The sequence below is a fragment of the Vipera berus genome, assembly GCF_964194415.1.
Source record: "Vipera berus genome assembly, chromosome: W".
NCBI lineage: Eukaryota > Metazoa > Chordata > Lepidosauria > Squamata > Viperidae > Vipera > Vipera berus.
In genome coordinates this window covers 33,360,863-33,385,434 of record NC_138210.1, presented here as the reverse complement: position 1 = coordinate 33,385,434, position 24,572 = coordinate 33,360,863, and the positions used below count along the sequence as shown (strand labels likewise).

At 43.1% G+C, this 24,572-nt stretch overlaps 1 protein-coding gene across 1 annotated transcript in view; it reads right to left on the bottom strand.

The window, feature by feature from the left end:
- LOC308676567 (thyroid hormone receptor alpha-like) overlaps positions 1–24,572 on the bottom strand; it is a 367,592-nt gene that overhangs the window by 52,705 nt on the left and 290,315 nt on the right. Inside the window, exons 4-6 of the mRNA XM_081342444.1 lie at positions 9,497–9,597; positions 6,777–6,924; positions 6,206–6,411 (exon numbers count right to left, since the gene is read on the bottom strand). Coding sequence (XP_081198570.1) covers positions 6,206–6,411; positions 6,777–6,924; positions 9,497–9,597 — 455 coding nt within the window. The remainder of the gene's footprint in view (positions 1–6,205; positions 6,412–6,776; positions 6,925–9,496; positions 9,598–24,572) is intronic.

Genomic DNA, 24,572 nt, shown 5'->3' with positions numbered 1-24,572 from the left:
GTGTTTGCAGACGATCTGGTTGTTACGGTGACCCAGCCAAAAAATTCTGTTGTGGACCTGATGGAGATAATAATGCAATATGGGAAGGTTTCTGGATTTAAGGTCAATATACAAAAAACTAAAATATTAGCCAAAAATATGACAGTATCGCAAAAAGCCCTTCTAGAAGGGTTAACTGGATTTGAGATTGTTAAAAGGGTTAAATATTTGGGGGTGTATTTGTCACCCTCAAATGCAAAGTTATATAAAAATAATTATGAAAAGTTATGGGGAAAAATTCAAAAAGAATTGGAGAGCTGGGAAAAATTGCAGTTGTCTCTACTGGGAAGAATTGCAGCAGTGAAAATGAATGTTTTACCTAAATTTCTATTTTTATTTCAAATGATACCTATTCTTAAAAAAGACTCAAATTTGGAGGAATGGCAAAAGGGTATCAATACATTTGTATGGGCAGGGAAAAGGCCACGAGTTAAATTTAAGATTATGCAGGATACGCGTGAAAGAGGTGGTCTTAAAATGCCCAACTTTAAATTATATTATGAAGCTGCTGCGTTGTCAGCGATAAGTGATTGGATTAATTTAACACAAGGGAGATTATTAAATCTGGAGGGCCACGACTATGCATATTTATTGTATGATAAGAAGGTAGATAATGTGTTTAAAGTGCATATTTTAAGACAGGCATTGCTGAGAGTTTGGAAAAAGTATAGACATAAGCTAAACTACAAGATACCTTTATGGGCAATTCCGAAACATGCAATAGAAAACATAAATGTTGGCTTCAAACATGATGTGACTACATACAAGGAGATCTTAAGTTTGGAGAGGAACGTATGGTGTTTGAAGCCGTATATTTTTTTACGAGATGAGAAGATTGTTCAAACTTGGTTTCAATATGGTCAATTATGGGCCAGGTGGAAAGAAGACCAGAAAATTGGTTTCTCAATGATTGATGAAAATTTGGTAAAGCAAATTAGAAATCAGGGTTGTAAAGTCGCGTGCTTCACATAGAGACGGACACAGAGCTGGGGTAAAGATGAGTTTATTCTGAACAGAACGAACTGGGGAAAACAGGGAAGCCTGGCGTCTATTTGTACCTGTCCAGGTGGATGGCATCCAATCAGTTCAAACCTGGGCTTCCTGCCAGTGCAGGTGACAATGGGTGTAGATCCTGGCTTCCCACCAGGCTGACCATGCCTGGGACTGTCAACAGCTTAACTCATTAGGCTTATCCTGAGTGAGCAGTTATCGCCCAGAGCTGTCCAACCCCTCTACTGATCTGCACCATCAGCCTCCTGCTGTGCTGTCCTTTGTGTATGCTGGGGGGCATACACTGCAAGGGTCCAGCACATATCAAACGGATATATCTTGCATTGATAGAAATTGACTCAGAAACAGAACTTGTTAAAGATTGTATGATAAAGTGGGCTCAGAATATTCAAGAAGTTATCACAATGGACACTTGGGAAAAGATTTGGGTGAGGAACGTAAAATTTACACAAGCTCAAAACTTAAGAGAGAACTTCTACAAAATGTTTTATAGGTGGCATTTAGATCCTAAAAAGCTTGCAAGTATGTATCCGAACTATCAACCTAAATGTTGGAGATGTGGTGGCGAAGACGCAACGTATTTTCATATATGGTGGACCTGTAAAAAGGTTAAAGCTTTTTGGATTAAAATTTGGTGGAATATGCAGAAGATATTTAAGCAAAGGATAAAGTTTTGTCCGCAATTGTTCTTATTGGGCATAATTACAGATACTACTGTTGTGGACACCAAGTTGATGCTGAACTTAATTACGGCAGCAAGACCTTTAGTAGGTCAATATTGGAAGAAGGAGGAACTGCCGACTATAGAAGAATGGACTCTAAAAGTTTCTGACCTGGCGGAAATGGCAAAGATTTCGGCTTATTTGAAAGACCATTCGCAACAACGTTATATTATGGAGTGGAAAAATTGGATTGATTATATCCAGAACAAATATGGGACTAAAAAGTTTCATTTAGCATTTGTATAAGTTTTTTTTATGTGATATTAGTATTGCTTGTAGTCATTTCATATGAGCTAGAGTGCGATAGACTTAATAGTTTATTGTTGTTAACATATGGTTGTTTATGATTGTTTCTACTTTTATACCTTGTATTTAGCTCTGGGAAGTCGGGGAGGGGGGAGGGGGGAAGGGGGGAGGGTTAGGGAGGGTTAGGAAGGGTTGGGTGGGGGGAGGGGGGGAGGGATTGTTAAAGATAAAATGTATTGTAAAACTTTTCAATAATAAAAAAAGAACTCTCTGCTATGACCTGTCCGTCTTGGGTGGCCCTGCATGGCATACTGTAGCTCATAGCATCATTGAATTATGCAAGCCCCTTCACCACAACAAGGCAGTAATCCATGAAGGGGATGGGCATGATAAAGGACCAAAATGGCAGGGACCTAACAGAGGCAGAAGAGATTAAGAAGAGGTGGCAAAACTACGCAGAAGAACTATATAAGAACAAGCTTAACGTCCCAGATAACCACGATTGGGTGGTCACTGACCATGAGCCAGACATCCTAGAATGTGAACTGAAATGGGCCTTATGAAATCTGAGCAACAACAAAGCTTGTGGAGGTGACAGTATTCCAGCTGAGCTATTCAAAATCTTAAAAGAAGATGCAGTAAAAGTGCTACACTCAATTTGCCAGCAAATTTGGAAAACTGAACAGTGGCCACAGAATTGGAAAAGGTCAGTTTACATTCCAATTCCAAAGAAAGGCAATGCCAAAGAATGTTCAAAGTATCGCACCATTGCACTCATTTCACATGCTAGTAAAGTTATGCTTAAAATCCTACCACTCTAATGGCAGAAAGTGAAGAAGAACTAAAGAGCCTCTTGATGTGGGTGAAGGAGGAGAGTGCAAAAGTGGGCTTGAAACTAAACATTAAGAAAACCAACATCATGGCATCCGCCCCTCTCAATTTCTGGTAAATAGATGGGGAAGAAATGGAGGTAGTGAAAGATTTTATTTTCCTGGGCTCCAAGATCACCACAGAGCCTAATGCTTGGAAAGGTTGAGGGCAAGAGAAGAAGGGGACGACAGAGAATGAGGTGGCTGGATGGTGTCACTGAAGCAGTAGGCGTGAGCTTAAATGGACTCCAGAAGATGGTAGAGGACAGGAAGGCCTGGAGGAACGTTGTCCATGGGGCCGCGATGGGTCGGACACGACTTCGCAACTAACAACAGCCAGCAGAGGTAGCCAAAAGCCACCAATTCCTACTCTGCTCAGAAATGGGTGAGGAGAGAGGGGCTTGCATTGAGGGATTTCTATTCCATTTGTCCTTGATCAGAGCTGAAAGGTCACAGCCCTGTCCATTTGCTCAAGCAAATTAACCCTTCAAAGGCAAATCTGCAGCTTCGAATCTCCTAAACCAGTGTTTCCAACCTCAACAACTTTACGATGTGTAGACATGCTGGCTGGGGAATTCTGGGAGTTAAGTCCACATATCTTAAAGTTGCTGAGGTTGAGAAATACTGTGCTGAACTATGGCAGCAAGAGAAATCTTAACTAAAATGATTCAATTCTTGGATTTATCATTACGTTTATGCTGATTCTGAGTTTAGTATAAATTATTAACATTCAAGATGGATTACAATTTTCCCACATTAGTAGCCTGGGAACAGATCTGTACATTTTTAAAAGAGTGGGACTAATGTTAAATTTATAAAAGATTACTTTCTTTTCAAAGGCTGAGCAATGTTTTTATCACGTGTACTAAAATAAAATAAGCTTATACTGTAAATTGGCCAGATGGTTTATGTATGAGCAGCAATGAAAGAGATTTAAAAAATTACACTCTATTTCCAGTCCAATTGAAATTTATTGGCAATTACGGTCAAATTCAAATAATAATAATAATAATAATAATAATAATAATAATAATAATAATAATAATAATAATAATAATAATAATAAAGTTGGAAGGGACCTTGGAGGTCATCTAGTCCAACCCCCTGCTCAGGCAGGAAATTCTATACCAGGGGTCTTCAAACTTGGCCCTTTTATGACTTGTGGACTTCAACTCCCAGAATTCCTCAGCCAGGCACACAAGTCATAAAAGGGCCAAGTTTGGAAACCCCTGGCCTAATTCATAGTAGAGAGTTTCAGAACAGCTAGCAAATAGTTGAAAATGTGTACTTTCCAAGTATCTTAAGTAGCTACTGTAAGCAGAATGTGAATACACTTCAGCCATATGTATAATTTTAACAACACAAACTTTATGCATGTGTTAATTTTGGACTGCTTCTTTATCGAATGGTTAAGGAAGAAAACACAGAAACAATATAAACTTCAGCAACCAATGCTCAATTATCTGCTATGTTTAGCACAGTTTTTCTCAGCCTTGGCAACTTTAAGATGTGTGAGCTTCAGCTCCCAGAATTCCCCAGCCAGCATTCTGTGAGTTGAAGTCCACACATATTAAAGTTGCCAAGGTTGAGAATCACTAAGTCCAACAGCAGCACAAAATAGAGAAGTGTGTCAACTTGGCATGTATACAGGTAGTCCTCAACTTATGACCATTCGTTCAGCAACTGAAATAACAGCACTGAAAGCACTAACAACTCATGCCCAAAGTTACGGTTGTTGCAGCCCCCCTGCAGTCACAATATCAAAATGTGGGTGCTTGGCAATCCACCCACGCTTAAGTGGGGGGACTGCAACTCCCACCCACCCATCTCCCTCCCCTATCTATGCCTTTCTGGGTCCCACTACCCTGCCTTGTTGGGCAGCAAGCAAACCCAAAGTTTTAGGCATGTGTTGCAAACAGTGGCAGGTGAAGTAGGGTCCTAAAAGAAGTCAGGCAGGCAGCAAAGGAACAAAAAGGAGAAACTGGCTTACTAACCAAAAGTAAAACAAACTGAAATGAAGGAAGAAAAAATAGCCCAGCAGTGGGGGAAGAGCCCAGTTAGATTAAGGCCCAGCTCTGCATTCCAATACCAAAGAGGCTTCCAAACAAGCCTAGATACTTGACTTTGAGAAGCCCTGATGCTTTGAAACACCAGGGAAGGAGATTAGTGATCCATCCACTTGTGGTATTTTACAAAAGAATGAAACTGGCTTGTGGGCTAGGCTAGGCCTCAACCCCAATCAGCTGGCAGTACAGAGACTGCAGGCCTCTCCTAGCTCTTGCTAGGCTTTGGAGAAGTGAGCCTCCTGCATGCAAAGGCAGCATCTCCAGGACTGGCTTCCCACAAGTTTTCCCTTACTTAACCCCTTCCCTCCCACCACAAACCCACATTTTTTTTCAATTAAGAAAACAAAAAAGCTGGTGGGGACAAACTTGTTGATCTTTCACCTCCCCCCCCCCAAAGCTAAACTCTCTGCCTCTGCCCTCCAATGTTGACCCCCTTTAACCACTTAATTTGCTAAATTTACTGCGTGCTCTGCTTAACAACCTGCACATTCATTTTATGACCACATCAGGAAGACGAGGGGGTGGGAGTTGTTAAGCCAGCTCATCTCGCTTAACAGCTGTTGCAAGCTGTGACCCTAATGGACCAGCTTCATTACTGTCATAGGTCAAGGACTACCTGCATATTCAGGTAACCAAAACTTGAAGCATAGTATATTATGCATATATTCACTTATTCTGCCTGATTTACCTTTAATCTACCAGATTTTGCAGAAAGCCTGGAGTAAAAAGATCTACAGAAAGATATGGACCTTTCAAAACAGTAATTATTATAGTTAGTCCTCGCTTAATTGCCCTAATTGGGACTGGAAAATCTGTGGTTAAGTGGTTGTTAAGTGAACCATCATTTGACCACCCTGCTTAGTGATGTCAGTTCCAGCAGTCCCAGTTGCGGTCATTAAGTGAATAACCTGCAACTGTTCAGTGAGGCATGACATGACTACAACTTGCAACCTCTTGCTGGCTTCCTCACTGACTTTACATGTCCAAAGCTGGCTGGGCAGGCAAATGGCAATCACGTGAATGTACAATGCTGCAACTGTTGTAAATGCACTAATTGTGATCATGTGACCACAGTGACACTGAGACAGTCATAACTCACTTTTTTCAGTGCCGTTGTAACTTCAGTTGCTAAATGAATTGTTAAGTGAGGACTACATGTAATTCAAAATAAAGAATGAAAAGTATGTAAAATTATGTATTGTGTCAATACTGACAAATAGAACTGTCCACCCTATTTGCCAGTACAATTTACCAGAAATTTCCGCTTCTGTTTCCAATGGCTGCCTTGGGCGTTGGTACTACAGTGTGCATCCGTAGCGATTCGGATCAACTCCCATTCGTCTGCTGTTGGTTCTGGTCGGTGCTGAAGGGATTTCATCATTTCCTCTTTGCGCCGTCTCTCACGGTTCTCTTCAATCAGCTTACGTTTGGCTACTCTCTTGGAGTCATCCAGCACCACTAGGAGGGTGGTGAAGAATGAAGAGGTATGAGAGGAAGGGGGGGGCTCACATAGTCAATCAGAATTCTGCAACCAATTTGGCCAATTCTAAGGTGCCAAAGGGAATTATGAATAGCAATTTGATAGGCTTATACTTAAAACCCTATGGAATACTATGATAGCTCTCATGGTATCCCAAAGACTCAAAAAGTAGGGATTCAAAGATGATCCCCATGTAATTCTACACACCAAACAATTATTTCCCTCTCTTGATCCTCCAAAGTGTGTCCATTCTTGGGCACATTTCTTCTCCTCTATTCTCTGGTAATAGCCTATAACCACTCCCAACCGCCCTAGTTCTCCACAGTGGGCGCAATGCCCTTACAGTCCATGGCCATGCCAACGGCAATGCACTTCTTGAATCGGCAAAGCTGACACTGGTTGCGAGTGATCTTATCAATGACACAGGAACCATCATATTTGCAGGAGTATGTTGAGTGCAGATTTTTCTGAATGGTCCGTCGGAAGAAGCCCTGTAGAACAGAGAATACAGTCAGAGCCAGGTAACCTTGAGAAAGCAGAGCATGTATCCTTCCATTCTCAAACCATATTCCACTCTCCCCAACCCTTGAGCTTCCACAGGTGAAACTCGAAAAATTAGAATATCATGCAAAAGTTCATTTATTTCAGTAATGCAACTTAAAAGGGGAAACTAATATATGAGATAGACTCATTACATGCAAAGCAAGATAGTTCAAGCCGTGAGTTGTCATAATTGTGATGATTATGCCGTACAGCTCATGAAAACCCCAAATCCACAATCTCAGAAAATTAGAATATTGTGAAAAGGTGCAATATTCTAGGCTCAAAGTGTCCCACTCTAATCAGCTCATTAAGCCATAACACCTGCAAAGGGTTCCTGAGCCTTTAAATGGTCTCTCAGTCTGGTTCAGTAGTAATCACAATCATGGGGAAGACTGCTGACCTGACAGTTGTGCAGAAAACCATCATTGACACCCACCATAAGGAGGGAAAGCCTCAAAAGGTAATTGCAAAAGAAGTTGGATGTTCCCAAAGTGCTCTATCAAAGCACATTAATCGAAAGCTATGTGGAAGGGAAAAGTGTGGAAGAAAAAAGTGCACAAGCAGCAGGGATGACCGCAGCCTGGAGAGGATTGTCAGGAAAAGGCCATTCAAAAGTGTTGGGGACTTTCACAAGGAGTGGACTGAGGCTGGAGTCAGTGCATCAAAGAGCCACCACACACAGATGGATCCTGGACATGGGCTTCAAATGTCGTATTCCTCTTGTCAAGCCACTCCTGAACAACAAACAATGTCAGAAGCGTCTTACCTGGGCTAAAGAAAAACAGACCTGGTCTGTTGCTCAGTGGTCCAAAGTCCTCTTTTCTGATGAGAGCAACTTTTGCATCTCATTTGGAAACCAAGGACCCAGAGTCTGTAGGAAGAATGGAGAGGCACACACTGCAAGATGCTTGAAGTCCAGTGTGAAGTTTCCACAGTCTGTGTTGATTTGGGGAGCCATGTCATCTGCTGGTGTTGGTCCACTGTGCTTCATTAAGTCCAGAGTCAACACAGCCGTCTACCAGGAGATTTTGGAGCACTTCATGCTTCCTTCCACAGACGAGCTTTATGGGGATGCTGACTTCATTTTCCAGCAGGACTTGGCACCTGCCCACACTGCCAAAAGCACCAAAACCTGGTTCAATGACCGTGGGATTACTGTGCTTGATTGGCCAGCAAACCCGCCTGACCTGAACCCCATAGAGAATCTATGGTGCATTGCCAAGAGAAAGATGAGAGACATGAGACCGAACAATGCAGAAGAGCTGAAGGCCGCTATTGAAGCATCCTGGTCTTCCATAACACCTCAGCAGTGCCACAGGCTGATAGCTTCCATGCCACGCCGCATTGAGGCAGTAATTGCTGCAAAAGGGGCCCAAACCAAGTACTGAGTACATATGCATGCTTATACTTTTCAGTGGTCCGATATTGTTCTATGTACACTCCTTTTATTGATTGCATGTAATATTCTAATTTTCTGAGATTGTGGATTTGGGGTTTTCATGAGCTGTACGCCATAATCATCACAATTATGACAACACACGGCTTGAACTATCTTGCTTTGCATGTAATGAGTCTATCTCATATATTTCCCCTTTTAAGTTGCATTACTGAAATAAATGAACTTTTGCACGATATTCTAATTTTTTGAGTTTCACCTGTAGATGAGGCAGATCAGGGAAGAAACAAGTTTTGCTAAATGGGTAGACTGATGAGTTTAGCCATCTGTCAAAACTTACTTGGGTTTTGTCCAAGTGATTTCAAAGTCAGACTGGTATCAGCTGTGTTACATCTGAACACAAGTCTAGCAACATTCCAGAAGAGTTCTAAACCTGTATGCAAACACAGCCCAAACAACTGACAGACATAGGAAGAATTGCATCATGAAACAGCAAAGAGGAACCTGTCATTTGCTTCACCATGTAGGTCCCCTCTTGCTAGTCAACTGCTGTTCAGGCTGCTCCAAGTCTCTGAACCTGAAATTAGCTTGGAGACTTGAGGAATACAGGGTACAGCCTGCTTTGAAAGAACAGGACACTTATGCTGCCTGGAGCAGATTGACCTTGGAAGACAGCATCTAAGGCAGGGGTGTCAAACTGCTGGTGCGTGGCCTGGATGCGTCATGCCGAAACTGTGCCCACCCCATTGCCGGCAATGGGAAAAAAGTCACGATACGTTGCAACACATCACATGACGTTGCGAGTTTGATCTAAGGGTTGGAAAGTAAGTGACATACCTGTAGCAGCCCAAGCAGCTAAAAGTTCCCAGCCTCTAGAGGGTCACTTGTCTGCAGCACCAACTGAATGGTCACTGAATTTGTCAGATTGCACCCATGGTACAACTGTCACAGTCTATTGACTGCTTAAAGGGCAAAGCATTACTGTATAACTGAGGATGACTTAAGCTGCCTCGGGTATGACTTGAGGATCAGGTTGAAAAGGTTGCTGAGTCATAGTGGTGCATGAGTAGGTGCAGGTATGGAAGGTACTGCGTTGAGACACACCTTTTTCAAGAATTTTTTACCTTGCAGCCTTCACAGGTAATACAGCGGTAGTGGTACCCTGTGGCTTTGTCTCCACATACAACACACTGTTCATCTTTGTCCAAATAGCTAGGGATGTACCCTGTAGAAGAAAACAGCCAAGATGTCAAAGCTGGAAAGAGAAAACAGCAGCTGGAAGAGGTTAAGACCTACTGTAGTAGACTATGAAGCATTGTTGCCCACCACTCTCACTCCATAGAAAAACAGAGCAAGATAGCAACAGCTATTCCTTTGTGGCTACTTACAAGTACAGGTAGTCCTCAAGTTACGAATGTAATGGAGCCTACCAATTACATTCATAACCTGAGAATTCATAGGAGTGAATGGCGTAACTTGAAGGCAATCACTCCCTGCTTTCGCCCACACATTCGCTAATTAAATGCACGGGTCGTTAAGTGCACACGAGGTATCTCAGGGTGGGGAAGGCCATGGGGGGCCTAGTGCAGGGACAAGACCATTGCGTCCAGGCACCAAAGGCCTCTCCCCACCTATTGAGAGACCCCATGCTTCTCTTTCCACCCCTTGGGGTCCAAAGCTGCTTGGGCCTTTCCTCCTCACCCCGTCACCGACCACTAATTTACCTTTGGCACCATGTTTGAGAGCCCTGCACTTCCCATGCTCACCTGCGTGGCCTTGAGTGCTAGAACCCTTGTCTAGTCAAGTGGAGAAGCGCTGGACCAGTCTCTCCCCTTCCCCTCTGAGCCCCAGTTTTTCTCACAAGTGGGCACAGCCTTGCTCTGCCACTTGCTGGAGTGCTGAACCCACCCAGGTTTCACAAATTGCAATGCCACGGAGCTGGTGAACTTGGCGCACCACCGCCCTGCTCCCCTCGCTTGCCAAAAACACTCCTTTTCCAAATTGCAAGAGGGGCTCCTAAACAATCCTACTCTCTAGCTCCGTCTCATTTCTCTGCTGCCATGGAGCTGGAGAGCTTGGCACGCCACTGCCCAGCTCCCCTAGCTTCGTAGCACTTGCTGCTATTTGGATGCGAGCAGGAAGAAACCACCCAGAGGAAGCTGGCTGCCCCTGTCTAGCTTCTAGATTGGAAGGAATGAGGCTTGGCTGGCCCGGTTCTGCCTACCCTCCCTAAGCGGAGATTTTTGCAGAGGTGTGGGGCACGGTAATGCCTTTGCAGCTTTGCATAGCGCAGGTTGGCAGAACCAGCTCGTCTCTCATTGCAACCATGAATCCACCAGTCTGGAATCCCATTCATGGCCTCCACCTCTAACCTGGAACCAGAGGGAGCCTGGGGAGGGTGGGAGCCTGACCTCAAATGTCTGGGTGAAGCTCCTCTTTGCGCTCCATTTAATCCTGGTTCCCTTCCAAGCAAGAATGGAATGGGAAATAACTTCCATTGCCTGACCGCTGGTCTTGGCTGTGCTGCTTAAAAAACGCTGCATTGGGGCTTCCGGTTTGCGCATGCGGCGCTTCCGGACGTGCAGGAACAGCTTGCTTCCTGCCGTCCGTTTCTTCCTTTTTTGGAGGACCCTGAAAAGGGTCAAAAATCGCCCTGGAGGGGCGATTACCGAGAGGAGGACTTTCCTGCGATCGTGGAAGAGCGGCAGCCCTCCGCTGGAATCCGGAATCATCTCCTTTGGCCCGAAGAAGAAGAGACCGGCCATAAAGATGGCTGATCATTAAGCCGCTCCCTGCTGAAAGCCAAAGCACTACCTAGCACTAAGAAGCAATCTGGAGGACCTGGGTGAGCTTTTACCTTTCTTATTCCCTAACCATCTTCCTGTGGGACTTTCCTGAAAATCTCTTTCCCCATTTTTTGAGAAAACGGTGAATATCTACTTTGGGAACAAATCTTAAAGCCTCAAAGCTACAAAAGAACTTTAATTAATTCAGCAAAGAAATTAAGTAATTCCATCTGTATTTACTAAAAAGCTTCTATTTGTTGCTAGGAATCCACTACCCTATCTTTTCTCTAAGCTGTGAATTAAGGAAAAAAATTGGACTAATCCTACAAAAGTTCTATATTAATTTGGAAAAAGAAAAGAAAAGAAAATTCCTACATTGCACGTTATATGTTACTGATGACATCTTGTGGCAAAACCTGGTACAGCAAGTAAATTTCCTTTTTTTGTTGTGAGAGCTGACTGAATAACACAGCTGTCCTTGACACTAAGATAAGGGTGGGAACACCTGGCACTGAATAAAACTCTTCAGGAGGTGGAAAATCTTTGACTATTATTAAAACAGCCTCCATGAAAGATTTAACTGCACACAACAACGAAATGGATGAATACATCCCACCACTTGATTATAAACTGATACTGGACACAATTTTGGCAATGACAGAGCAAATTAAAGCCAAATTGCAAGAAAAATCTGACAACCTAAAGCCACCAAATCAAATTTTGACTTTAAATCAGGAAAAGATAACCCAAAATCAAATAGAAGTGGAAACTAACACTAAAATAGGAGATTTCAAAGAACAACAAAAGCAACCTACAGAAGACCTTAAAGTCCAAACGTTAATAGCAACTACAAAACTTACAACCCAAAAAGCAACAGCACCTGAAGAAAACAACACCAAGAGTGAAGACACTAAAAGCCTTCAAATACAATATATTGAGAATTCAATTAATCAAAGGACAATCATAATACCAGCTACTACTTTCTACCTAACCCAGATAGAATTGGAAGAACAAAAAGATTTGACTGATTTAATGACAACTATATTATATCAACCATCAAAAACTGAATTGTCAAAGCAAAAATACAATGGTTACAAAGGGGACATCTTCCTTGCAAAACTGACATTTGGATATGCTCCCTGGATTCAAATAAGGGGTATAGGAAGAAAGGAAGATACATTTGAGATTTTAAAGATGCCAAGAGGGAAGCATGATTGGCACAAGAGGAAGGCAAGAGTTAGATTTAAAAAAAAACTGAACTTGTTTCTCTTTTGGGATTCCTAAAGATAGACTATAAAATATCTTTTTTGTGGATTAAAGGGAATCCCAAAAAAATATAACTGATTTTACATTTAGCTTTTAGATCGGTAAAGGAAAACAAATGTAAGCTTTTAGAATATAACTCCGAACTATATTTTAGAACTTGGAATGACATATCAAAAGATAGTATTTTAATAATTGATGTACGGTCAAGATGACTTATAGAATATTCAGTGGTTACTTTTGAACCATAGTATAGAATCTAGAATTTTATATATAAAAGATAGTATTTTAATAATTGTTGAATGGTTAAGGCAAAAAACATATTTCTAATTGGTGATTTCTTAAGATGAAAATTAGACTTTAATGGTAAAACATAAGAATGCTTTCTAATGAACAATATAAGTTTTCTAGACAAAAGAATTATTCTTTATTGAAATAGGGAATTGTGGGTTACCCAAAAATTAAGCTTTTTCCTATATACTATAGGCCACTCTAGAATATCCTATTGCAATTAGATAAAATTTAAAAACAGGATATTGATATGTATTACTGAAAATATATTTTAAGTTTTGTTGATTGACTAGGTTACAACTAGAAATGTACTAACTTGCCTATTTTGACTATGTAATAACTAAGGGAAGTAGAGAGGGCATCTCTGTTGATGTAACCTGAACTATTTACAACTGGTTATTTCTTATTTTAACTACCCAACCACCATATTGTTTCACAAATACATGTATTTGTAAATATTAAAAAATCAATAAAACTTGTATATAAAAAAACACTGCATTGTAAATGGAAGAAACGTGCAGGGAAACAAAAGAAGTTTGTGGGACTAAAAAAAAAAGTTTAATCAGAACTTCCAACTTCTCACAAAAAAAGGCTTGCTAGGGTTTACAGTAAGTCAGAATCCCAATGTGGATATGCCTGAGACAGAGTATGGAATCTTTCACATACGAACTGCTCTAATATGAACGTACAGTTCTAAAAAACAGTTCTGGCACTCCTTTCCTAGAGCTTATCTGGTCACATAACATGTTGGTGTTAGGACAAATAACTTCCAGGAGGAGAAGAAATTCCATTTTCTGTTCTGGCCCCCAGAGGACATTCTAAACCCTCTGGAATTCATAAAAGCAGTAAAATCCTATGGAAGTCTTCCCAGTTACAGTGGGGTAAGCTGTATTCTCTTAACAACCCCATGATTCACTTAAGAAGTGCAGTGATTTGCTTAACATCCATGGCAAAAAGGTCATAAAATCAGGCACAACTCATTTAATAACCACCTTGTTTAGCAACAGAAATTCTGCTCCCAATTCTGGTCATAAGTCAAGGACTACCTGTATTTGCAGTCACCAATTAACTGAAAGCTATGATATCACTAATGTATCTTCTTCTCCCCCATTTCTCCAAAACAGAAAACCTGGAGCAGGTTGTTTGCCAATTTTAACAAAATGTTTTGGTCTTTTTTAAGTGAAACGTGACTTGTAGAATATGTTTTTAATAGCTGAGAATAAACAGTTGGACAGCTTGCTTCAAGCAGGGGACAAGAATGAGGGCTGAACCCAGATATATAGAATCCTACTCAGGTTCTCCAATTGCATATACAGGTGAAACTCGAAAAATTAGAATATCGTGCAAAAGTTCATTTATTTCAATAATGCAACTTAAAAGGGGAAACTAATATATGAGATAGACTCATTACATGCAAAGCAAGATAGTTCAAGCCGTGATTTGTCATAATTGTGATGATTATGGCTTAGAGCTCATGAAAACCCCAAATCCACAATCTCAGAAAATTAGAATATTGTGAAAAGGTGCAATATTCTAGGCTCAAAGTGTCCCACTCTAATCAGCTAATTAAGCCATAACACCTGCAAAGGGTTCCTGAGCCTTTAAATGGTCTCTCAGTCTGGTTCAGTAGGAATCACAATCATGGGGAAGACTGCTGACCTGACAGTTGTGCAGAAAACCATCACTGACACCCTCCATAAGGAGGGAAAGCCTCAAAAGGTAATTGCAAAAGACGTTGGATGTACCCCTAGTGCTGTATAAAAGCACATTAATAGAAAGTTATGTGGAAGGGAAAAGTGTGGAAGAAAAAGGTGCACAAGCAGCAGGGATGACCGCAGCCTGGAGAGGATTGTCAGGAAAAGGCCATTCAAAAGTGTTGGGGACTTTCACAAGGAGTGGACTGAGGCTGGAGTCAGTGCATCAAGAGCCATCACACACAGATGGATCCTGGACATGGGCTTCAAATGTCATATTCCTCTTGTCAAGCCGCTCCTGAACAACAAACAACGTCAGAAGCGTCTTACCTGGGCTAAAGAGAAACAGACCTGGTCCGTTGCTCAGTGGTCCAAAGTCCTCTTTTCTGATGAGAGCAACTTTTGCATCTCATTTGGAAACCAAGGACCCAGAGTCTGGAGGAAGAATGGAGAGGCACACACTGCAAGATGCTTGAAGTCCAGTGCGAAGTTTCTACAGTCTGTGTTGATTTGGGGAGTCATGTCATCTGCTGGTGTTGGTCCACTGTGCTTCATTAAGTCCAGGGTCAACGCAGCCGTCTGCCAGGAGATTTTGGAGCACTTCATGCTTCCTTCCGCAGACGAGCTTTATGGGGATGCTGACCTCATTTTCCAGCAGGACTTGGCACCTGCCCACACTGCCAAAAGCACCAAAACCTGGTTCAATGACCGTGGGATTACTGTGCTTGATAGGCCAGCAAACTCGCCTGACCTGAACCCCATAGAGAATCTATGGGGCATTGCCAAGAGAAAGATGAGAGACATGATACTGAACAATGCAGAAGAGCTGAAGGACGCTATTGAAGCATCCTGGTCTTCCATAACACCTCAGCAGTGCCACAAGCTGATAGCTTCCATGCCACGCCGCATTGAGGCAGTAATTGCTGCAAAAGGGGCCCAAACCAAGTACTGAGTACATATGCATGCTTATACTTTTCAGAGGTCCGATATTGTTCTATGTACACTCCTTGTTTTATTGATTGCATGTAATATTCTAATTTTCTGAGATTGTGGATTTGGGGTTTTCATGAGCTGTACGCCATAATCATCACAATTATGACAAATCACGGCTTGAACTATCTTGCTTTGCATGTAATGAGTCTATCTCATATATTAGTTTCCCCTTTTAAGTTGCATTACTGAAATAAATGAACTTTTGCACGATATTCTAATTTTTCGAGTTTCACCTGTATAAGTGTTAAAGAGAAATGGCAGGTGCAAACTTTTTTCCATTATGCATAAGCAGTTCTAAAAATCATTTTACATTTAGCTGACTTCTGGTTTGTGTTGTGGCGATGCAGCCAAAGGAAAGTGGAGCTCCACTTCCCACAGCTGATTTCGCCCTGCCAGGGGCCCCTAATTGGGCCTAAAGTCACCCTGGAGAGGTGATGAAGGAGGGGACCCTCATAGATCACGGAAAGACAGTGGTCAATCCGTTTGATCTGAAGAAAGCCTTCCAAACCAGCAGGGGAAAGGCTAGCTTCATTTCTGTGGCTAGCCCAAGTCACCAACAACCAAAAAAAGCACCAGCATTACCAGCTGTCAACGCTGCTAACATCGAATGTTCTTGCTTGACAAGAGATGAAGAAGCAGCTATCTTATATGTTAAACTTGTGTATTACTTTAAAGAGCTAGAATTAGATTATTGCTGGGAGGAGGGAAGAAGAAGATTGTACCTCAAGGCTGTCTAAAATAAGAGAAGATAAGAACTTGGCGGGTTGTCTAACAGAAGAGAAACTGATTCTTCAAATTAATTGGAGAATGTGATTCATGACAGAAATAGAAAGGTGGATAATTGTGTTTAATATATTGTGCAAAGGGGAGGGGATTCAGATTCCAGATTCCTCTAGTAAGCTTTTGCCAATGTATAGGGCTAATAAAGAACTTTTAAGGTAAACAATGCCTCAGAGTCACTTGAAAAGCTCATCCGTCGGAAACTTGACACCAGCATTCTAAACAGCGTGCGTGGAACTGGGTGAGAATATTAATCCTTTCTCTACTATTTTGATACCTGACTCCCTGGATAAGACAAACTCCCATAAAACAAGAAATCCTCAAGTGTGAGAAGGAAGGGGACCTTTGCTCCACCCTTCCAGAGAAACAAAAGCAGCCGGTCAATCTTTTTTGAGGACAAAACAAAGAAGAATATAATACCAAAGTGGAAGTACTATAGAGTGTTGACAAACTGCAGAATTGAGAAAACTGTTAAGGGTTTTCTCTTTGGAAAGAATATTGGGGTGAAATTCAAGAAACTTTAAAGTGGAAATAATTGTTTGCTTTAAGTCAAAGGTGTCAAACTCAATTTCATTGAGGGCCACATCAGCATTGTGGTTGCCCTCAGGGGGCTGGGATGGTTGTGGCCTACTGGGTGGGTGTGGCTGGAGTGGACATGGCCTACTGGGTGGGCGTGGCCAGCTCGACATCACTCGCTTCAGAGGTGCCTGGGCAGGATTGGGACAGATCTGAGGGTCTCTGGCAGAGGAGGATGGGACTGGGGCGAGCACTGGAACATGGTCCCTCCCACCCTCCCTCACTTCCTTCCTGTTTCTTCCTTCCTCCCTCCCACCCTCCATTCCTTCCCCCCCCGTTCCTTCCTTCCTCCCTCCCTTTTTTCCTCCCTCCCTCCCACTCTCCCTTCCTTCCTCCCTCCCTTCCTTCCTTCCTCCCTCCCACCCTCCATTCCTTCCTCCCTCCCTCCCTCCCACTCCCTCCCTCCCTCCCTCCGTTCCTTCCTTCCTTCCTCTCACCCTCCATTCCTTTTTCCCTGTTCCTTCCTTCCTCCCTCCCTTTTTCCCTCCCTCCTTACCACCCTCCCTTCCTTCCCCCCTCCGTTCCTTCCTTCGCCTTCTCATCTCTTTCTTTCCCCCGCGCTCAGGAAGGGGTGATGGGAGGGGGAGAGATTGCCAGTACTAATATGCTGCTGCCGGCCATTCCTATACCATGTGGGTGGTCCCGTTGAAAGGGATGCCTCATAGCTGCGAGGCTGGAGGTGCTGGTGGGGTGGGGGGTGGCACTGATCTACAACCTGGTTGCGTCCATCAAAGCCAGAGCTGCCCCGCCGCCACTGTCCTGCCCCCCAGGTGTGCGCACAGGAGACGGCCAGTGCCAGCATCCTGGCTGAAGTCAGCCTGCAGGGCAAGACAGCCAGCAAGGACGCTGGACTCTACTTGCGCGCACACCCAGGGGACGGGGTGGGGCTGCCCCGTGGATTTAAGGGTGAGTGCATTCTGGGTTTGATGGACACAACCAGGTTGTAGATCAGCACCAACCCCTCCTCCCCCCAGCACCTCCAACCTCGCAGCCACAAGGCTTTCCTTTCACCGGCACAGACACACACACACACGGGATAGTAAGACCGGCAGCAACATGGCAGCACTGGCAATCTCTCCCCCTCCCATCACCCCTTCCTGAGCATGGAGGAAGGAAAGAGATGAGAAGGAGAGAAGGAAGGAAGAAAGTGTAGCAGAGAAGGGAGTTGGGGAGGGATCGGTGCTGGCTGGAAAGCTTTGCCAGAGCTCTGCGGATTCAGCAGAGATGTCGGGAGCTCTGGCCGCAGGGTGGGGCTCTTGGGGAGGGATTTTTAAAGGGGAAGAGGAGATTGACTGGGGGAAGATGATTTTATTTTCTCTATTCCAGAGAGACAAGCCAAAAGGAGGGAGAGCGAGGTAGGAAGTTGGCGAAAAGGCTTTTTATTCTCTCTCTAATGAATTAGGTGCAGATCTATTTGCAAGGGAGTTTTTTTCCTCTGTATATTTATAAGAATTACAGTCTCTATGAACTAAATTATCTTGAATGAACCAAATATGAATTTATATACAGTGCATTCAAAAAGTATTCAGACCCCCTTCTCTTTTGTCAATTTTGTTATGCTGCAACCTGATTCTACAGTTGCTGAAATTAATTTTTTCCTCATTAATCTACACTCAGTACCCCATGATGACAAAGTGAAAACAGAAAATTAAAAACGTCTGTCTGTTTATTAAAAAGAAAAAACTGAAATATCACATTGGCATAAGTATTCAGACCCTTTGCAACAGCACTTAAAATTTAGCTCCGGTGCCTCCCATTTCTCTTGATCATTGCTGACATGTTTCTACACCTTGATTAGAGTCTACCTGTGGTAAATTAAATTGATTGGACATGATTTGGAAAGGCACACACACCTCTCTATAGAAGGCCTCACAGCATACTGTAGCAGAGCAGGGTGTTGCTGGGGTGTTGTGTCGCGGAACAATTAACGGTCCGACCAGAGGTGGATGGACCGTGGTTCATTTGCATGGTCAATATCAAAGAAAAGAAATCCAAGGCATATTCTATAGTAAAATTTGTTTAATGAGAAAACAAAAGACCTAGAGTGACTACATTCTCTCATCAGGCAGAAGAACAAAGTAAACGTAGTAACTGTGAGAACTTTTTCTAGGCATGCGCACAAAACTGTTTAAAACCAAAACATAGCTGGACATAGCTGGAGTCACTATGGTTACATGATAAGATAATAACACAGGTGCAGAGCAGAAAGAGATATACACTTAGGAATGAGCGAAGCTGGCAAAACTAAAAAAACACGCAGTGACATCCCCTTCTTTTGTCAGTGAAGCAGAAAATCAGATAAGGCACATCTTCTTGCGCAGATACTCGTGTTGGGCTGTAGAAAGTGGTTTGTTCAGCATATCAGCAATTTGGTCATGTGTAGGCACATACTGCAATTTGACAAAACCTTGTTTAACTGCTTGTCTTATGTTTTGGTAACGGATGTCAATGTGTCTAGACCTGGAACCTGTAAAGCGATTCTCAGATATATAAACCACAGATTCGTTGTCCTCCATCACAGTGATTGGTCGAATCGGAGGTGTCCAGATATCTGTGACTAAGGCATCAAACCACGTTAGAGAATTACATGCATCTGAAACACAAGCATACTCAGCTTCTGTAGAGGAACAAGAAACAAAATTCTGTTTACGCACATGCCAGTAAACAGGACATCCATTCAAAAACATCATGTAACCTGAAGTGCTTTTACGTGATTTCTTATCACTTGCCCAATCTGAATCTGCATAACATAACTCTGCATAGTCAGTATGTGTGGGTTCTAACAATAACTTCATGTCTTTGGTGTGTTTTAGATACCTCAATAATTTCTTAACACATGTCCAATGAAACTGTTTTGCCTTGCCTACGTGTCGTGATAGGAGATTAACACTAAGTGCAATGTCAGGTCTAGTCCAACTACTAACATATAGCAGTGACCCAATGACTGAGCGATAAAGTGTTTGATCCTCGAACTCAGGACTCGGTTCATGTGTCAAGTTGTGAAAATCGGTTTGCATGGGTATACTCACAGGTTTAGCATCCTTCATGTTGCAGTGATGCAATAGTTGTTCAATCTTATCTTCCTGTGTAAGACTTAACCCCTTCTGAGTTTTGGTAACTTGAACACCTAAATAAGTGTTAATATGTCCTAAAGACCTCAATGTGAAAAACTGTTGTAAAGCGTTAGCAAAACATTCACTCATCTGCTTATTTGGACCAATATAAACAATATCATCAACATAAACAAGAATTATCTCATACCTATTATCAGATCTTTTTGTAAACACGCATTCATCTGTTTCGGACTTAATAAAGCCCATTGAATTTAGTTTGTCAGAAAGACATAAGTACCACGTTAAACCAGACTGTTTCAGACCATAAAGACTTTTGTGTAGAAACCAAGTATCCCCTTCTTGCTGTCGGAAACCTGGAGGACCTTTGACATAAATCTCTTCATCAAGATCAGCATGTAGATAAGCTGTTTCAACGTCAAACTGGAAAACTTCTAGACCAAGGATAGTTGCAGTGGCTAAGGCGATTTTCACACTCTCAGTCCGCACTGTGGGTGAATAGGTATTTGTATAGTCCTCAGGATAACGTTGAGCGAAACCCTGGGCTACAAGTCTGGCCTTGTACAACGACTCACCATTTGGCTTCTTTTTAATTCTGTAGACCCATTGAGTGCCAATAACTTTCTTGTTTGCTGGAGGGCTTGCAGGCGTAAACACATGAAGTTTCTTTAGACTGTCCATTTCAGCCTGCATTGCCTCAAACCATTTATCTTGCTCTGATTCAGGAAGATGTTTGATTTGTGTGAACGTCTCAGGAGGAAGTGTAACATTACAAATCAAAGGTAAAGGTGCTTTCGTTACTTGCCACGAATACCGTTTTGGAGGAATTCCCTTTGTGGTCCTCTTGGAACGTCTCGGAACAACCGTCCATTCTTCTTCCGTTTCGTCCTCGTCTTCATCATCGTCGCCAGTAGCATCGGCGGCTTGCGAAGACGGAACAATGGGTTGAGAGGAACTCGTGGAAGGAACATTCGCCTGTGCATCTTGATCATCAGGCTGCATGGCATCAGCAGCACCATCTCTAGGAAAATAAACTCCAGGATCATTAGAATGAATCCTGGACCAGTCAGCATCTTCCTCAAAAGTAGCAGATTGTGAAATCACTACGACGTGATGAGAGTCCATGTATTTGCTCCATTTTGAATTATCATCAATGCCCATAAATCTCATCCTTTTTGCTGCAGGACCCCCTTTCTTTCTTTGGGCTAAAGGAATATTGACCATAGCATAGGAACCAAAAATATGGAGACGTGAGAGGTCAGGCTTGTGTCCATATAACATGAAATAAGGGGTCTGATTTATCACACTACTCCAAGTGCGGTTGATGATATGGTTAGCATATTTGATAGCTTCACCCCAGCATGGAAGACTGAGGTTAGCATCTTCAAGGAGGCAACGCATCATGGTTTGCAGAACTCCATTTCTGCGTTCTGCCACTCCATTTTGAGCCGGAGTGTAAGGAGCTGAGGTCTGGTGTAGTATCCCACTCTTACGCATCCAGTCCTGGAAACGCTGAGACATGAATTCAGCACCACGATCACTCTGAATTCTGGCGATGCTGACTTCAAATTGGGTATAGACAAGATTGGCAAAGTCTTTAAAGATCTGAAAGGTCTCAGATTTTTCTCTCATAGGAAATACATAACCATATCTAGAGTAATTATCAACAATTGTCAAGAAATATCTTTTACCACCAAGTGTTGGTGCAAAAGGACCCACTATGTCAGTGTGTACCAAATCAAAAATGCGTGTTGACAGGCGTGTAGTGCGTTTTGGAATTGCTGCTGCTTTGGATTTGGCTTTCTTGCAGACAGCACAGTCCAAGAACACCTTACACCCCTTTAGATCCAAACCACTTGTGAACTCTGGCATCTTCTTCAGAACACGGAAACTGGCATGACCCAATCTTCTATGCCACTTATGGATACACCTGGAATGCAAAGGTTTACCTGTTAGTGAATTCTCAACATTAGCATTTTTATTAGGAACCTCAGGCTTGCTGTGAGCAACCTTTGTCTTATTTGTCCTTTTATTGGCTTTAGGAGCCTTTGGAGTAGCAGCAGGATCTCTCTCTGGGACATCTCTCACTGGGCCTGTGCTCTCCCTTTTTGGAACTGGTATACTTGCCTGCTCTTGCGGCTTAGACTTTGGTTTTAAGTAATAAACACCACCAATCAACATGGTTTCAGCAACAATATATCCATCTTTAACTACATAACTTGCTTTTTCGAGATGGTGTACCTGGAATTTTGACACCCTAGACAAGTGACTCTGACTAAGCAAACTACTATTAGCTGATGGTACGTAGTAAACATCGGGAATGAATGCACCGAGCTCTTCAATGTAGACAGTTCCTTTTCCCATGACCTGAACAGGATGATTTGAAAAAGAGTACAGTTCACGAAGTTCAGGTTCAGGCTCGTGCATCTCTGTGTAAAGCTCTTTTCTGTAGGTAACATGTAACGCTGCTCCACTGTCCAAAGTCCAAAGTAGGCGTCTGTCGTACTCTGGTTGAGGCTGTGGATCGTTGGTTACAACCAATGTGGCAAGTGGAGCTTGAGGATCACGCCTGGGACCACGACCACGACCTTGTCGTCCGCCTCTACCTCTGCCTCCTCTGGAATCTGTTCCTCTGGGCTGGTACATGGCGGGCGCTGGGAACCGTTGGGGACAATCCCGGGTGGCATGTCCCACGCAATTGCAGATGTAGCATCTTGGCATCCTTGGAACGTAGGCTCTTCCACGGAAGGAACGCCTTGCTGAAGCTTTTGATGCAGGTGGTTCCCTTAAACGTGGCGCGGCTTGCATAAGTGCCTCTTCTTCGGTTAAAATTCTGCATACATGATCCACTGTGCGTTGAGCAATAGGCACTTGATTAATCTTAGAAATAGCATCTTTCCATTCATAATTCAAAGAGTTAATGATAATGCTGATCATTTGAAAGTCATCAATAGGATAGCCTTTTTCACCCAGTTCTTTTCTTATTCCTTTCATTTTAGTTAAGTGTTCTCCGATATGCTCACCAGGTTTTAATCTAGAACCATGGAACTCGGACAAAAGCAAACAGGTAGGCTCAATGGACGCAGGCCGGTAACATGCCTCTAATTGAGCCCAAATTTGTTGGGCAGTTGCATCTTGTGAAAAAATGAGCTGCAATTCAGTGTCCATGGACATCAATAATGTTGTGCATGCTCTATTATTCAAGTCCCATATGTCAGGAGGCCATGGCTGGGCAGGAGGATTAAACACCATCACATGGGTACCTTCTCTATGAAGCAAAAGTCCAACTTCACTGACCCATGCCCTGTAATTCTGTCCTGACCACTTCAGTTTTGAATCACCAGCCAGTGGTACAATAGAGGGTGCCTGTTGAAGAACATGCAATTGGGGTACTGGCTGTGCAGGTTGTGCAATTGGGACTTGGCCTGCAGGAGGCGCAGGTTGTGCAGGCTGTGCCATCCGGACGTAGTCAGCAGGGGGCACCAGTGGTGCCTGAGCCAGGCCCTGCGGCAGTTGCATTGAAGCTGCTACAGGTACTGGTGCTGGGGGTGGCTGTACTTGAGCTGCAATGCCACCCTGGCCACCAGAAGGTGCTGGCGCTTGAGCTGCTACATTAAGTTGGCCTGCAGTCAGCACTGGCCTTTGTATTTGAGGAACCAGTGGAGGCTGCACTTGGGGTGAAGGCTGCTGTGCTCCATCTGAGACAGGAACTTTAATAGTAGCAGGCATAATAGGCATTCTAGCTGAAGCTCCCAATGAATGAGGAGGTGTGGCAGCTTGGAGTGATGCCTGCTAAAGGGACATCTGTGAAAATGCATTCTGCATTCTTTGAAATGCATCTTGTAAAACAGATTCACCAGCAGATGGTGCTATAACATTAGATTCAGGCACCATTGTATCCTCACGTGTCATTTGACACAGAAGGCAGTCAGGCTCCCATTCGTCTGACACAAGATTCCACTGTGGGCGTGCCTCTGTCTTTGAGGAAGAAGGCAAAAGGGCGATCCCTTGTGGGTGTGGCTTTGCTTGTGAAGAGGGAGGCAAAATGGCTGATTCAGAAAACTGAATGCCAGCAGAGGCTCTTCCCTGCTTTTTATACCATGCTGCACACAACTTTGCGTTTTGCAGCTCTTTCTCAAAAACTTCAATTTGTTCATAATAACTTTGCAAAGCCTTCTCCTGCACAGTTTGCTCAGGGCTTGGAGGATAATAGCTCACTTCCTTCCCTAGTGAAGCCTTAGGTCTAGCACCAAATCTCTCATAATCAGCCTGATCCCCATGAGCAGAGGTTACAACTGGGGCATCAGCTTGAGAGTCTGTAAAAACAGAAAATGGTGAAACTGACCTTGGCTCAGAGGCTGCTTCTCCAAGACGTGTAGCCGATGCCAACGGAGTCTGTAAACTTGAAGGGATATCTCTCTGTGAAACGGCTTCCTCCTCCTCAGCAGACAGATAACCGGCCTTCTTCTTTCTCCTTTTTCTCGGCATATTTGCAGCAATTAATCACAGCCTCCTCAGTGTCGGACTAACTGCCTGGCTAATTGCCTATCAATAAATCTTGAAAATAAAAATAAACCATCCTCGGGGACCAAATGTCACGGAACAATTAACAGTCCGACCAGAGGTGGATGGACCGTGGTTCATTTGCATGGTCAATATCAAAGAAAAGAAATCCAAGGCATATTCTATAGTAAAATTTGTTTAATGAGAAAACAAAAGACCTAGAGTGACTACATTCTCTCATCA